Source organism: Rhopalosiphum padi, chromosome 4, assembly GCF_020882245.1.
Source record: "Rhopalosiphum padi isolate XX-2018 chromosome 4, ASM2088224v1, whole genome shotgun sequence".
Classification (NCBI taxonomy): domain Eukaryota; kingdom Metazoa; phylum Arthropoda; class Insecta; order Hemiptera; family Aphididae; genus Rhopalosiphum; species Rhopalosiphum padi.
The window spans coordinates 7,691,513-7,709,310 of record NC_083600.1 but is presented as its reverse complement, the minus strand read 5'-3'; the positions used below and the strand labels follow the sequence as shown (position 1 = coordinate 7,709,310).

General features: G+C 29.1%; 1 protein-coding gene across 9 annotated transcripts in view; it reads right to left on the bottom strand.

Annotated features, from left to right (window-relative positions):
• LOC132928689 (potassium voltage-gated channel protein Shaw) overlaps positions 1-17,798 on the bottom strand; it is a 155,832-nt gene that overhangs the window by 87,767 nt on the left and 50,267 nt on the right. For 8 of the 9 annotated variants that reach the window (XM_060993529.1, XM_060993527.1, XM_060993531.1 and 5 more), the window contains 2 exons: positions 8,420-8,508; positions 8,055-8,326 (listed from right to left, as the gene is read on the bottom strand). In XM_060993529.1, the coding sequence (XP_060849512.1) occupies positions 8,055-8,320 (266 nt within the window). In that variant the 5' untranslated portion in view covers positions 8,321-8,326; positions 8,420-8,508. The other variant, XM_060993535.1, reaches the window with a different exon arrangement.

Below are 17,798 nucleotides of genomic sequence, written 5' to 3'. Positions count from 1 at the left end.
AATACAGTGGTACCTAATATATATATTTGTTAAGAGGACGTAACACCGATATTTGCTGTCTCCGTATTTTAAGTGCGTATCATAGCAAATTTACGCTAAGCAGATCACTTGTAGCTTCGTTAGTTTAAAAATTAGAGTGAATCGACCTATTATTAAACTTGACGTTAAGAACATTATCTGTGTTTGTATGTGTGTTTTTTTTTACAATAGTTCAATGTTTTAGAATGTTATGCACATTATATACAGTGCAAATTAAAAATGCTCATCAATCACTTAATAACTGAACTATCGTTAAGAACCCAAAATCATCTATTGGAAAATTGAGCATGATACGTTACAGTTGAGTCATGCTCAATCCGATAGTTATGGTAAATATTAAGGGGATCTGAAATTTTGAACGAAAATAAAAAAGTATGCAATACGTCCTTTTATACTGCGTTGATACAAGAGAAATAGGGTATACGTACAAGGATTTGCGAAACTTGAATAGCTATTTTTTTGGTTGTTTTATTATTTTTCTTCATAAATAAATTCAAAATGTCATTATTATATGATACCTACTGGAGATACAGACTGGTGATTTATGTATTTATACTTCAATACACTAATATGATATATGTTTATACTATCACACCATCATCAGTTTTTGCTCGGGTATCGAAAAGTTTCTACACATAATATTTTATTTCGTTATTTTCGGATTTTAAGGATCGAAATAAACAATAACGAAAGTGAAAAAGTTTCTGATTCAAAACCATCCACCACGTCGATATTGTGCACTAAGCATAATATACATAAAATATGTGTATAATATACATTTATTACTCGTGGTAATCGTCGAATTGTAATTTATGAACACAGATCACTTACGGAAAACAATAAAGTTCCATTGAAAAATTAATACAGCGTATTATTTTTACACCCCAAGAGTTAAATTATTATACTATTTCATCTTGCTCTGCAGCAAAAAGTACATGATCTTTTTATATTTTTGAGAATCAGAGATTTGTTATGTCGCTGCGAATATTTTGTCAACAACTAAAGTGCCGTTGATCCATTCTTATAACGAGATTCGTTTCTATTATCTAAACACGCACACTTTTGAACAGGAACGGTTCAAATGATGGTCGAATATCAATAATTTTAAAAGCAGAAATAGCATATTGTAAATAACCAACACTTTACCCAATAATAATAAAAATCCTTCATTATTTATTTTTTTATTTCAAACTCCATTCTTTTGACTTCCTCCGTTTTAAAATAAACGCCTTGTGTTATTTACTCAGAATAAAAGCTGTCTTTTAATTACAGTTAATGGTCTATATCATATTATATCGTAATATATAACACAGGGTGAGCCACCGTATAAAGGTTAAGGTCAATGATATTTATGGTTTTGAGTTTTTAATTTATACAAACTTCCGTAACAGTTCAATATGACGTAATGCGCTTAAAAAGTATAAAATCTTTATTATATTATATTAACATTTTTAAGAGGACATAAAAATATTTGTATGTATAATAAATTATTTAAGAAACTAACTATTCATAATATACTTAAACTTAGAGCATTATGTAGATGCTTATTATAAATTATAATAATAATAAAGTAAGTGAAAGTACACAATAATAATATTATTGGGTGGCTGAAGATGTCTGAATAGATTTCTATAAGACATTTTGTAAATATTTTGTAAATTCGATTGGCTTTATCGACATATTAAAAAAAAAAAAAAATAAATGTATATTATATAATTTTCACGGAAAAAACAAAGCTATAGGTGTGTATTATATATCATATAAGTTATACTATACTAACCTAACCATAATGTAGATACAATCCTTAGTAGACCTAATACTGCCACGACTTGCACATGAATGGATAGTTCATGTATTTAAAATGTATAAAAGCGAGTATCAACATAATTTAGTAATAATACTTGTTCCATAGATTAACAAGTCTGCAGTAAAGATAAAACAAGTGTATTATTAGTTTGCATAATATTTAAATAGATTATATATTCTTATACTTTTGATTTATCATACTATTAATAAAACAATTTTATATAGTTTTTAATATATATCTTTTATATATGCCATATAATGTGGATTTGCTGTTTTACGCAGTTATTTATACGATTTAATATAGAAATATGAAATAATGCTTTTGGTACCTACTTAAATTGTGTAAGAGAAAAGTTATTCTACTTATTTGCATTGTTATTACCGTGAGTAATAATAATAATTTGTTTGGTCATAAGACTTGCATAATATTAATTGACAGTTAATATACTTAGATTTAATGAGCTAAATTAACTACCTACCAAAATAAAATAATCAAAACTATAGTAATAATGTTTCGATATTTTCAGAGAAATTAATGAACATTTTTTGACAAATTTGGGGAACTAATATTGAATCATTAAATTACAAAAAATATAATTAATTTCATAAAACTGTCAAGTTAAAATTTTAATATAACTTTGACATTGACATATTTTAAATATTTTAAAACGTATTTTTACCCATTTGACAAAATATTGCTATATACTATCGTATTTTATCACATACATAATACATATTATATGTGTTGTATGTGTGTTAATTGTTAATACATTTGGTAATAGTCGTAATAATAAAACGGTATCAAACTAGCATTAGACTATAGAAATATTATGTGATGATTTAAAGCTCTGAGTATCATTTATATTGAATACTTATAATTACCATTTACTCATATTATACTGTTAATAGTTATAATATTTTAAATAATCTATTTGTGGTTTGTTTAATTTGCTCGTAGTATTAAACTTTTATAATTTTAATTTGAATAATAAATATAATTTCAGTTAAATTATTATTATTTCATAATATTATTATATTTTATTAAGTTAAGTTTTCTTATTTGTAAATTATATCAAAGTTAAAAAAAAATCCTTTATTATTCTGTTTTTATTCTATCTTTCTTATTTTGATATATAAATATTATATATGGTGATATACATAATATATTATGTGCCTGTGGGTGTGTGTTTTTTCGACAAAAAATCAATATCATGTTAAAAACCCTACAAACATATTATATGCAATGTTTGTATATGTGTATAATGTATATACATATTCTTTATGGTATGACCAAGTTTGTTGGGTTCACCGATAGATTGACAACCTGTCAATTTCTACGTTTGACAGCTGCTGTTTAAAGCGTATTAAACAACTGGGATACTTCGGTGGTCTTTTCAGCAGGTAGAGGGTATTGGTAGCGACACTGTGGTGGAGTGAAAAAGAAGGTTCACGAGAGTTTTCAGAACAATTCCTTAACACCAACGTTAATATCGGAAGAGTTGGTGAGGTGAAAACAATTATCATTATCTGAGAATTCGAATTTTTCCTAAATGATAATAACTACGACGCAGCCGTGGGTTCGACAACGACTAGAATATTAAGACCGTTTTTGACGATTGGATGAGGTGAAGAGATTTATATTATTATTATTATATAATAAACTGGGACTGTTGGTACCAATGTATGTATATACTTAAAATGCGTCGAATAATAAAAGAACTACCCTGCAAACAAATCATATAAAAAAATATATCACTTTATAAAAATCATAATATGGTATGTAATATAGTCACATGATGTATTATATTATTATATTATCATCACCTACCATATGACAGTTTCAACAAAGTCCAATAATATATAAACCAATAAAGATATTGAGTTGAAACATAACGGAACATGATATATATATATATACAATATACATATTTAAATTGCGACGACATCGATAAAAAACTGAACTAATGATATACAGGGGTGAATATCTTATATTTACCCCTTATTAAACCACACCTTAATCCTGTATAGATAAAATAATTTCTATTCTATACACGGTAATAATAAAGCCACTACTAACTTATAATATTGCAAAGTTACAATCAGGACTTGCGATACCAATAAAAGTATACTGAAAAATTAATTACGTATAATATATTGATCTATATAATAAAAAACAAATATGTTTTTGAAAGTTTATATAGATTAGATGGACGTTTGGATAACATTCAATGTTTGAGATCATTTTGTTTACTTAAAAATGTATTTTAAACTAACAATAAAATATGTACTCAAACGATCCACAAAAATATTTCTTGTTTAAGTATATAAAAAATATTATATGTGTTACAGTAACGTATCAGGACAACAAATGTTTATCTAATTTCGATTTAGTAAAACTGTTCATCGAATATTTTACGTACGACACAATTTTTCACTAAAACAGTTATTAAATTTGCTTAACGTTAATTTACGCGTTCACAAGTTAATTCTAGATTCTTTGAACAGCGCAAAAATGGCGGATCAATATTGCGTACGCCATAGCCTGCAGCAGTCGTCAGTTCCCAACGAGTAGAAAAATTGTTACCTACATCGGTTCAGAAACGACAGTAATATCTTGCCGATTTATCGTCAGTTTTCGCGCTCGTGTTGGTTTTTATCGGTCACGTGAAAATCTGCGTTATACCTCCCACCAGTTTGGTAAACGAAAATAATAATAATAACACATCGAAATGATAACCTCGGCACCCACCTAATCTAACCATAATGTCCCTAATAACATACCTATCTATTGCAGTACCTACGGAAATGAAATAAAAACGAAAATACCAAAACCTCCATTTTTATGAGTAGGCATAAAAATATGTTTCTTTTTAGGTGCTTTACCCACACTATAATATGTCGATATTGCACGATATTATTTTATACTGCTATACTCTCAGGAGTTTTTACTTATACAGCGGAGAAGGATTGTGCCATTAACGTTTTTACGTATACCAGTATACATTATACAGTACGATTATTTTATCGTTAAACGAGCAATACATTTAGAAAAGAAAATACATTGAATTCAAATTTATTTTTATCAAATCATATTAAGATTAAAGTCAGAATATTGGTTGTAACGTGTTTTAAAAATGTACCTACTTGGAATGATCACATATAAATAAATAAAACGTCAGCAATAATGTCATAATATATTTTTTTATCATACTACTGATAAAATTTATAGTGACCATTAAATATACGAACTAAGTAAATAGAGAAGCTATATGTCATTTAACTATAAAAAATATTATTTCTAATTATGCATAAAAAATATGCTCTAAGTATTTTTAATATTTCATCTAAAAATAAGTTTTGAAATTAATTTATTGATAAATTAGCAAAATCAAGTGTAGCAAATTTACAAAACTGTTAGCGCTGCAATGATAACCGTTATAAGATATTGAATAGCTTTCTAAAAATGTTTTAAAACAATCATGGTACTGTATTTTTTAGATATTTTCACAATTTTACGGGAAAGATATAACTTATATTCACGATTTGCGCGCACTGTCGGCATATTATTATTATCATCATTATTGTTTTACACGAGCTGCAGCAAAGATATAAACGAAAAATAACGATGCTGTATTACGCCATCGTCGGATGGACAAGGGGAAAAGTAAGAGGCGAGGAAAAATTAATGTTAAACACGTTTATAGTATAATAATTTGATAAACTTGTCAAAAGTATTAAGGGAGTACGATATGTGAATGAAGTTAAAAGTTTGACCTTACTTGTGCTGTGGCTTGTGGGTCAGTTTGTGTGTGTTAAGCAGTTGTGTACGAATAATCAATTAAACCTGTCTCGTTAGTACATTCTACCTTTTTACGTGGGAAATTTAATGATTTTTTTTTCTTTTTTTTTTGGTTTTTTAACTCTACAAAGTCATTTTTATATTATTACTATTATGACTGCGACGATAAAATGTAAACGAAACCAAGTTATAACACCAATGATTGACATAAAGTAGGCATTTAGTGAGTTGTGAGAGTTTTATAGAAGATGGATGAGTATAAAGTAATATTCCGACAGCTCACTGTCTAACATAAAATAATAAATAAAAGAAGAAAATAAACTTCTGAAAAACGAAACTACATATTATATTATATAAGACAAACTATGAGAACGATATATATATCTTTGGTTAAAAATGAAATACCATTTCCGTGTTAACTTGTAGAAAGATATGATCGATTAAAACTTATAAATATTTCATGCATACATTTTGCAGGGTACCTTAAAAATATTATTAAATATTATAATAATAATTTTGTAAATTTCTTTTAATTACGAGCATATTTTTTTTTTAATTAAGAAAACGATTTACATATTTAATTGTGATAGGATTTTAAGGTTTAAAAATAATTACCATTAAATTAAAAAAAAAAAATGTGAATTTTTAAGTGTTACATTTCATACAATATGAAACACAATTAATTTACTTTGGCTAAAGATTACTATAAACTGTAATATCCAACCGAAGGGCACCTTAACAATATACTATACCTAATTATGGTGGTTAATTTCGTTTAACCAAAAAATCGTATGAATCGATAGTTTGATGCATTAAAACGGTATAAAACACTTACACACTTATAAAGGTACTATACAGTATATAGTATATAGTAATTTAAATGTATTTTTACTGTAAAGTTCTATACCTACTAACTGTATTTTATATTATTCAATGTTATTATTGTTTTTTTTTTCATACTTTTAAATCCGATCAGGAGTTAATGCTGTGAACGGAATCACCGTGCTTCTGCTTAAGCTGATTATACATATAACAACAATATACACGCAGACCACAATAGTATTTTTAAATGTAAATCCCTTAAATCTAATATTCATGTATATTGAAATTTGCATTATAGTAATATAAACTTCGAGTAGCTATAAATATTATTGTTCGACAGCTTAATATATGGACTGTGAATATATATTCGGTATCTGTGTATATTATGTTATTATGTATAAGAATTTGGTACAATTTTTATCGCATAACATAATGTTATATACCATAACATACACGTAATCATAAAACGAGACAAAAGGTTGGTTTTTCTTAAATTTTTTAACATGAATAGATAGTTTATTTTCTACCAAATTAATAACTTAATAAGTCTCAGTGATTATGTTGATAATGTATCAGTTATTTTAAAAAAGACGTAATATATTATTAAATGACTTATTTATACAGTTATGTATAACAATGGTCATTGGTCATAACTCATAATTAAAAAAATATTTTATGTTTCAATACTTTGTTTACACCACTATGTACAATTATTTTAAATATTTAAAAATTAAAAAAATTATCAGATACATTTGATTAACGTTTAACAGAAACACAGTGTTTATTATAGCAGTATATTATGAATTATTATAATATTTACGTTGAATATTTTTTTTTGTTTTTATATTTGATTTAGAAATATTGTTCAATGTGTAAATATATGTTTTTAAAGTAAGCACAAATGATGTTTAAAGGTTTATAAAATAAAATAAATTATATTGAATAATTGAATATTTTATTTTTATATCATATATTTGTAAAAGTGCGCGCGACTGTGAAAAGAAAAAAAGGAATTACCTTTTTTAATTATGCAAAATTAATATTGTTCTCTGTTTTTAATTTAAACTTTTAGTTAAACACATTATACGTGAACTTACTATTTACTAATAATTTAAAATTCATAAATTTAATTCAACTCAACTAAATATGATTTATTAATTTTCAATAAGCTCACCTTACCATTTTGAGTGCAAATGATATATATATATATAAACCCACAATATGATATTACAGTATATAGCAGGGGTGGCCAAACTTTTTTTGGCTGCGATCTACTAAAAATATACTTCACCTTTGAGGATCGACTTCCATTTATCGATAATGTTGTTAACTACCACCATGATTAATTTTCGTGTGCGTAGCCTAAAAATAAATTCTAACGCGATAGACTTTGAAATCGCTTGCGGTCGACCGTTTGGCCGCCCCTGGTATATAGAGTAATAATATCGAAATATTTTTTTTTCACGCGTATATTACATTAACAACATAATAAAAAGAACGAAAGTCTTACAATTACGAATTTTTCCGTAGAAATCTATTCACGAGGTACCGCGGCCGTTATCATAATAATATTATCCACAGCACTGACCTGTAATAGTTGAGGACCTGAGCAAATACGCCCGGATGTCTGTCGAAGAAGTATTCGTTTAGCACCGGGTCGTAGTTGGCCAGCGCCTCGGTCAGCCGGCTCAATCTCGTGGCGGGTATTTTCTTTAGGGTCGCTTTGTAGGTCTCGTGCCTGATGCCGCCGACGTTCAGCACCACCCGGTTCTCGGCGTCTATGTTCAGTATGTTCATCATAGTGCCCGTGCAGCTGGCGCCTCCCGTCGATTGCGGCTGGTGACCACCTACCATGTTAACCTGAACAGAACGAAAGCACTGCAGCCACCGTTTAACGTCACACTCTGCCGAGCTCCGATTATCGCGGTGGTACGACCACTACGACCGACAAACCTTAACATGGCGTTCTCATCTCTGCAGTTGAACCCAGATGCACCTCGACCGTGGATTCTATCATCCACACGACGATCTTCCACCCCATTCTGAAACACCAGACGAAAAGAGGGGGTTAGCAATCAATTATAATATCAAACTTATATAGTGATCCGGGAAAAAAAACTATTTAAAAAGCACTTTATTTTATCGGTTTTAACGTTTTGAGAAACCGCGTATTAACAATAAATTATTCATCTCTCGTGTTCGTTTTTATTATTATCTGTGACATCGTAAAAACTGTTTTTAAATATTGCATTGATATTTACCAACAAAATTCCGCTTATTATTACAGTACCTACATTGGATATTGTCGATTTAGTTTCAATGATATATTTTTAAGTATTTATTTTACAGTTTTGAGTCACTACAATATGTTATGGGTCGTTTTTACGAAAATAAAGTGTATTTTTGAGAATCCGAAAAAAAATTCCTATAAGAAATATCCCCGAAGTGATTTCATCCCTCGGCTGTCTTGAACGACTATTCTCGAACACAGTTTGGTGATAAAAAGAAACGACTATGTGTCGAACCATGCTGCGTATGTGATTATTCGAATGGTTACTGATGACATAAAATACAAAGGACGAAGGTTTCAATAACCATCCTGCACACCAGTGACTCTGCAGCCACTGCAATTATTGTATACATCAATGTTGAATAAATCGATATTGCTCGGTATATTGTTTGAACGAATCGGGATTATTTTCTTCTATTAAATTCCTATTCGAGATATCACATTTTCGTTTCAGATTATTACTGAAAGTCATCGATGAAAGGATTAATCGGGCTCGTTATTACGATGCTTTTGAAAGAGTTGATTAAATACTATAGCTTCCAAACCTTTTATTCAGTTTAGTGCGAGTTAGATGTTTAATGAAAAAGAAGAGATCGGCTTATTGAGCGAATGAGACGTGTGCACAATATCCAAACGCGTACCTATAAAATACAACATCGCCAGACGAAAGGCCGCTGCAACGCGCGACGAACGCCGCTGCACCGTTTAACGACTTCCATAATTTACTCTTAACGTAGCTTGTGGACTATAATCGATGTATGGTGTATACCTACTACACTGTTCCACTGAATATTGTTATAATAGCGTGCAGGTTACCGCTGTGCGTTCGAAAAATCTTCATTCTAATTATAATGGCCGTCATTGATGAAAACCGTTTCGTTTCACTTGTACAAACAACGTTTTCAACGACAAAAGAGGTTTTTAATAGTAGTTTATATATTTTTTTTTTTTTTTTTGTTGCAGCCACATCATCAACCATCATCGTATCCATTGGCCGAGACCCAGTCAGTCATTTTTTTTTTTTTTTTTTAAAACAAATAAACCCAGACCCTTGAGTGTGACGGTGGAGCAAATAATGGTGACGAGGGAGAGAGGGAGGTATATCTTTACCACGCTCGATAACGACTCTCACCTCCGCACATACACTCCTATATGTATTCACGTACGTGATATTTTTTTTTAACGAAAAGGGGTAAAAACATTCAAAACGTTGTCATGCTATTAACGCCACCGAGATAGACGTAAATTTCATAATTTGCAGCACTGCATATTACGCATATTATTACGGTGATTTACAATACCACGGTTTTAACCAGAGGCACAAATACGTAAAATTAATCATTTAATATTTTTTTTTATAAGTAGGTAAGAAATGACTAAAAGAAATGTATTAAGTATATTCAGGCCGATTATTTTATCATTATACACTCATTATTTCATCAAGTACTGAATTGTTTTCATTTTTTTTTACCCTTTTATTTAATAGTGAATTCGCCATCAAATTTTAATTTTCAAATGGTAACCAACATTTAAAATATACTAAATTATTATTTTTCGTTAATTTTTTAGCGAGAGATATAGCTCTTCAAAGTGGGGAGGTTTTCAGTTTTTATAATACTTCTTTTTTCTGAAGACTGGTAATCACATTATATTTATATTATCACAATTATATTTTCATATATAATAATCTCGTTATCGACTATCGACACAGCGATGAACTTTGTACCTTAAGTAATACCAACGCCTCACAGCCGTAATAACCTGTAGGATGAACACCTAATAACAACCTCAAACCACCCAATTCTGAGAAGCTATAACTCACTAACGGTTAAATTAAAAATAATTATTTTAACATTAAAATTCATTAAAAAAAAACCCTATTATTTTATAACATTTTAAATATAGGCTGCAATTTGAAAATCAAAAGTAGATAGTGGTTTCACTATTAAATAAAAAGATGAAATAAATAAAAAATACATACAGTTTGAGTAAAGCATAATACAAAATATTTTGAAAAAAACTTAATACTTAAAGAAATAATGAGTGTATATAACGATAAAAGAATTACCCTGTATACATATATGGTATATTTCTTAGGTATAGATTGAGTGGATTTTTTAAGATTTGATGGCTAATCCCCACAACCATCTTATATTTACGCAATTTGTTTTCAGCTAATTATTGTTAAATTATAAGTTGGAGCTATTGTATTTAATTTCAATCGGATCACAATCAAAGTTGTCCACAGTAAGGACATCGTTTTTAATTTTATCAACAGATCAGATAAACATTAAAATATATTTTTATCCTATTAGAGTTGTATTTCTTTAGGTAAAATCGTAAATATTGATTAATGTTAACTTATTCTATATCTTTTTACTAAGTAATTTATTTACTGTACACATTTTATATTTTGTAATTATTAAAATATATAATTATGAAGCTTTTTATTGATCATTTGGCATTGAGTAAATATGAATATTGTTTAAACATAAACATAATCATTCTGAGTATTTTTTTTTTAAATTGTAAGTGTTATTTTTAATTTTGATTAAATTCAGGTAAGAAAGTTACCTAATATTATTATATTGTTAAGATGTATAAACAATTATAAAATATATAATATAATTATTATAAAGGTTATTATATTGTTAGTTTTATAAGAAATATTGTTAAAAGTTCCTCTTTATTTGTATAAAACATATTCACAAATTGAAAATATTAAATATATTGAGTGTCAAAAAATAAAATGTAATTTTAATTCAAATCTTTTTGTACTCATTGACATACTAGCCGATAATGTAAAAATTGTTAGATAATATTACAGGTAAATCTACAGTTTTTACTATTTGTTCTGAAAATAATATAAGTACGAAATTTAAACGGTGTTTAATTTGAAAAAAGTAGTGTAATACTCAGATGCCATACAAAAAAAAGTGTGTTTTCCAACACATTAATACACATTATTATTGTAATTTTAAAAAATGGCAATAGTTAAATTAAATCATTTAAAATCAATTAATAATAATAAATAGCACTGAGGATTTTTAAACGAATAATAATAAAATAATCGTGATTACAAAAAGTTAATTTATTATATCAGCTATGGAAATATACGTATTGGTGGTCTAAACTCCGAACACTATCGTATACATTTTAATAAATCATTTATTTTGTTCGATGAAATGAAGATAATACATTTTGACAGCCTATTGGGGCCATCGCTCCTGCCTCTTTAATATTGAACTATTGCAATTTGCAAACCGCTTATTCGAGATAATCTGAGACGGAACCTATCTATATAAATTATGCTTTAGATTTTAGAATGACGATTGAAGTTTTTGACGTTTCGATAGGACCCTAACGTCCTAACTTCTAACGACACCGCCACTGTATAGCAATAAAGGTGCATTTGTATAAACAAAGTAAACCATAAACATTTATACATGGGCACACGATTGAAGAAAAGATAGTCGGACACCAGATGGTTCTATCTATAATATAAATTCGCTGATTATTTTATCGTATTTATACCGGACAATATATTATTTGGAAACATAAAGATATTTTTTTTATTATTATTTTCACAAGTAATATACAATTTGTACTTTATGAGGAATTAAATAATTTTTATTGTAATTGAACTAGTTATTAATCATAAAAATATTATATATATATGTACATCTTAACTTAAAAAAATAAAACTCTATTTCTCAGAGATATTGCCGAGTTCATAATACATATAGTCCCCATCGTGTTTGTATACTTACACTCGCACACACACACACACACACACACATATATATATATGTATATACAACAGTTGTTTCTGTGAAGTAATTCATGGATAGTTCGTATAGTTGCATAACGAAAATTAAATTATTTAGAGGCAGTAGTGTCCGTGCCCTTACTGCAGAGTTAAAGCCAGTCTTTGCGTGCACTATTCTCGTATATATAATAATATGAAACAATATAATATACGCACAAGCGCATAAGCTCATCTGCACTATAATAGTATACCCTTTCTCACCACGCTTTTCGTGTTATAACAAGAACACAATCTACTGCTAAGCTAGAGTATGTTATATTATCATAGCATAGTAGTTTTCAGTGAATCTACACTAAACCTAATACTGTATGCCCTCAGCATACCCCGAAAACGTCTATACCGGTTTAAATATTAAGTCTACGACCTACGTACTTTGTAAAATATATAATGAATATAATACAAATGTTAAATATACAACGTTCGAGAATAGATATACAAACGTCTGAGATGAATTGAAATTCAACTATTATTACATTTTTGAAAATTGAATAAACAATGGGGAAAATTGAGGGGACGAAATTGTACCTATTTATTAGAACTTCTATGCTGATATTATTATCGTCCCATTGTTGCCGCTTGTTGAAGCCAATTGAATGATTTTTGGTGAGTTAAGATATCGTTTTATTAATTTATTATATTTTGATGACTCATTATTTACAAGAAGAAAATTAATTAATTATACTCTTATACTCTGAAAATAATAACAAAAGTTCAATTCATTTATTGCTTCTATAAAACCATAAAAAAAAATAGTTAACTTTTTATAAAAATATAATATTGAGGCATATGACGATGACGTTTTTTTGCAAAGGTTTTTTAAAATGTGTGATTCGTTAGGTTATATACGATTTGTGTATAAACATATTATTAATTTTAATAACATTTTTGACAGTATTTAAAAAAAAAATCCTAACCTAACGATAAATTGTACGGGTTTTTTGATTGAAAAGTAATTTAAATATGTCTTTAGTACAGGTTAAGTGCAGTTATAAGTACCCAAGTATTTTCATGAAATATAGATTTATATTTTAAATTATCAAATTTAGTATGAAAAATATATAATTTGAACGTTATATTCTAAGAATAAATGAAATGTTAAAATTATAAAATAAAATACATATTTTAATAATAATAATTCATAATACAACTCAAGTATCAACAATATCAATTATCAATATCTGCTATATGTTGTGCATTTGTATAGTTTTTACATTACATTTATATTTATTAAATTGTATGAATATTTGTATTTCAATATGCTTTTTAAAAGTATATGAAATTGTATTTTTTTTACGTTTTTTACATGGGCGTGGCTTAAGTAAAGTTTATACCATAAACTTAACAGGTATATACAATTTTCAAAACTAGGTAGCTATATTAATTTATCATTGAAACAAGCTACCTACTTACGTGTTGTAAAACCGCGAAATATTAATGATTATGGTTTAATAAAAAAAAAATATTGATTTAAATCATATCAGTTTGTATAGGTCAGGTAGCGTAATTTATAATCATTATTGTAGTTTTTTAGTCTTCCGCATTTTAAAGTTGTACGTTTTATCATAATGAAATAATTTTACTAGGATAATAATATCTGTATTTAAATTTATTATTTAGTAAATCAATTTGGTTTAAACGTGTATGAACAGTAAACATTTATTAAAACATTTAAAACGTTAAAAACCTAAAAATAAATCTTTATAGTTGGCAATATATTGACATTATATTCGATCTTTGTAAATTTTAATAACATTTTGTGTGACCGAAAATCTAGTTGTTGTGTTATTATGTATACAACATAGTAGTGTAGTAGTACTGTAGTACACACATTACTTTATTATAATATTATATTATTCTGCCCTATAGGGTAACTATAACCACACGTGCGTGGAATTTTATTTTTATTTTACAACATTAGCTCAGTATACCTACATAATGTGTAATATATACAATTATATTATATATGTATACGGGGAATTGAATGTAAAAACCTCGTTTTGAGGCCGTTTTATTATGTTGTTCCGTGGTTTTTTGGAAAACTAACTCGGAACACGCGAACCGTGAATTTTAATATCGTCTTACGATTGGTCATTAGAAAAACCTATATTTTGTGTGTTTGTGCACGCAGAGCAGGAGAGTAAGTTTTGAACCCCTCGCCATCCGTCCAAAAATCATTTAACAATCGCAATACCCGCCTTTTCCACCCGTCTACTATATCCTATACGTTCAACCCCTACACGCCATCACTCCGCTACGCCTTATATAATATAATATATATACGAATGTCAAAATATCCACGAAACCTCTAAGTCGTGTGGCGTGTGTCCGCCCGATATCGATTTTAGCGTACACCTATGTACACATCACCACCACGTCACCAGTAGCGGTCGCAATAGAGTGGAGGAATCGGAGGTGGTTGTGTGCGGTAGTGTGGTGGTAGTAATAGCAGTAGAGGGGTATGTGCCACCCTTATATCGATTCACGAGTCGTCCACCCCTTCTCCGCATACACACACACACACACACACAACCACCCACCCCCCTTCTCGCCCTCCGCAGTACCACCCCGCCCGTCACGGTCGGTAGCAGCGTAAAGCGTATTCTGCTCACGGACTTATACCCCAAACTTCTCGCACACACATCCGTCACGCGTCTATACATACTACTGCTACCGCCACCGTCATTGCCTCCGACAACGGGAGGGTGGATTTCGGCAGACGGCCGAAAACGTCGTCGAGTCCTCTAGATCTCTGATCGCACTTGACCGTGAGGGTGTATAACGAGGACTTTGAAGTTTTGCTGACCACCACCGCCGCTACCGACGCCAACACCGCCGCTGCTATGTACACTCACATCTCGAGTGCCAACTGCAGTGGCTAGTGAGTGGTGTGTATATACATATATTATGCTACCGTGGAAAATAATAATTTGAAAAATATTTACTGTCCATCACGTAGAATTATAATATTGGAAATATGAGTTATACAAAGTAAATAAGTAAAATACTTTGAGGACATTTCATTTCCTTCGTGTATTTTACTTTCAGGGCAACAAGTATCCAAACATATTTTATATTGTCGTATCAAAATGCAAATTGATATTATAATATTGTCTACTCAGTCGTTTTATATGTTTTGTTGTTTAATATTGTTCAACTCAGATTTATATTGTTCACGATTAAATGTAATGCTTATCGTAGTAGCATAATAATGGTGCCTATATATTATTATGTAGGTGATGCGATTGTGAAGAAATTACTAGAGTGGTTCAATTGTATCTGTATACACTCGTCATCAGCAATCTAAGCACGAATTTTAGTGTTCTATCATTATAGTATCATCGAATAAAACAATTAATATTTTCCGAGTTTCTATAAATCACACGGTTTTGTTGTAGTTAAAATTAAACAATTAAATAATTATTTGTTCTACACATGGCTTGCGTGTATTATTAAGCGTCCGTTAACACAAATTGGACAGATTTGTCTAAAATATTACAATACCGTTCGACTAAGTTATACATAATTTTAAGTGTAATATGTTTCGTTAAAACGTTGACATAATTTAGTTTGTTATTTTATAAATGTATTCAAGTTGAAAGTTGTTTTAAATACTATGCCAGAATTACCGAATGTATGTGCATGCTATGAATTTATAACTTTGTTTGGAATAAATTATGGAATTAAAAAATTAAAAAGTTTAACAAAACCTATTTGAAGATTGCCTAAAAAAAAACTTTATGCTCGGCATATTTATTTAATTAACTTTATATTCCTATTGTAGTGCGAAAAACAGTCAAAGTCTAGAGAAAAAAAATCTATGTGGAATTTATAACGGGATTTTTATTTATGAAGTATTTTTAACTACCTGATATTATGTTTATGTATGGTGGCCCTACTCAATTTTCCATTTTATGCGTTTAGTTGAATAAGTAAAAAAAAAGTAAAATAAAATAACAAGCGGGACAAATGGTAGGTTATCTTGTGTATTATATGCAGATACGATACATAATATATTGCTTCATACTTGTGCGGAATTTCGATAGTCAAAAGGCTCATAATATTATGCACATAAAAATCCAACGATAAGCTTGACCATGGAATGCGCTTTTGTTCCACCACAACTGTAGTGGTCTTCGCAGAGACTTTTCGTTTTTGGTATTTTTATTATTATTATTATTACAATAGGTATTTGGACTTCTGGTTGACCGCGTCGTGGTGACGATGGTTGTGGGAATTACGACTATAAGCACTGAGATAAACGGGAAATATATTGTACATATTATACGTAAGAGAGAGATCGGGGGCCGGTGATTGATGGTTTTGGCGCTCGCAAAAGGTATAGAGAACGTCTGCCGAGAAGACGTTTCGTCCGGCTCATTTATGTAAGGAATTCGGAGGTCATTCTATGGAGCGCCGTCGTTCGGTCACGTACCTATACGGGCAAGTACGTTTATGTACATTGCGATAGGTAGCAGCTATATTTTAATACACTACCAGGAAAGGACTTATACATGCTATGTACTCGTCTGGATATATACAGGGTGATTCAACATGTAGATTACAACCATGTTTTTATTATATAAATAATAAATATTCAAAAAATAGCAAAAATGTATGATTTACAATATTTTTTTTATTTAGAAATATTCAAATATCTAAAATTACTTGTAAATTACATAATATTTACATGTATATGTTTTCCTTTAAGTTTCTTAAATCAACCCCTTAAAGATCTACTAAAATAATGTAAATATATAAAATTTACAAAGAATTGTATTTGTATCCTAGTAGTATAAAAAAAAACTTTCGTACTACATATTTTTTTCTATTTTGAATACCTATATATTATGATAAGATAGCTATAACATAAATTTTCAATGATTTTGTGTACGAATGTATGTGTACCTATACGTATGTTATTACATTAACTTAAAAGTTCAAGCGGCGCACATACTGTTCATGTGTATTATATACAATTTTCATATCAACATAAGTATTAAGTATATGAAGTCTTCTTAATACCACAGCGTTGGTGTATAGTTTTGTACACACATGATATAATAGAAAATTGTCATTTGCATTCTTATTATTATCGCGATAAAACTTAATTTGAGCAACACTCACGGAGACTTATGCGTGACGCGTTCAATTTTAAGTCGAGTATAATACATTACACAGTAGGTACAATATCAAATAGACGGTTCCGTTTCATA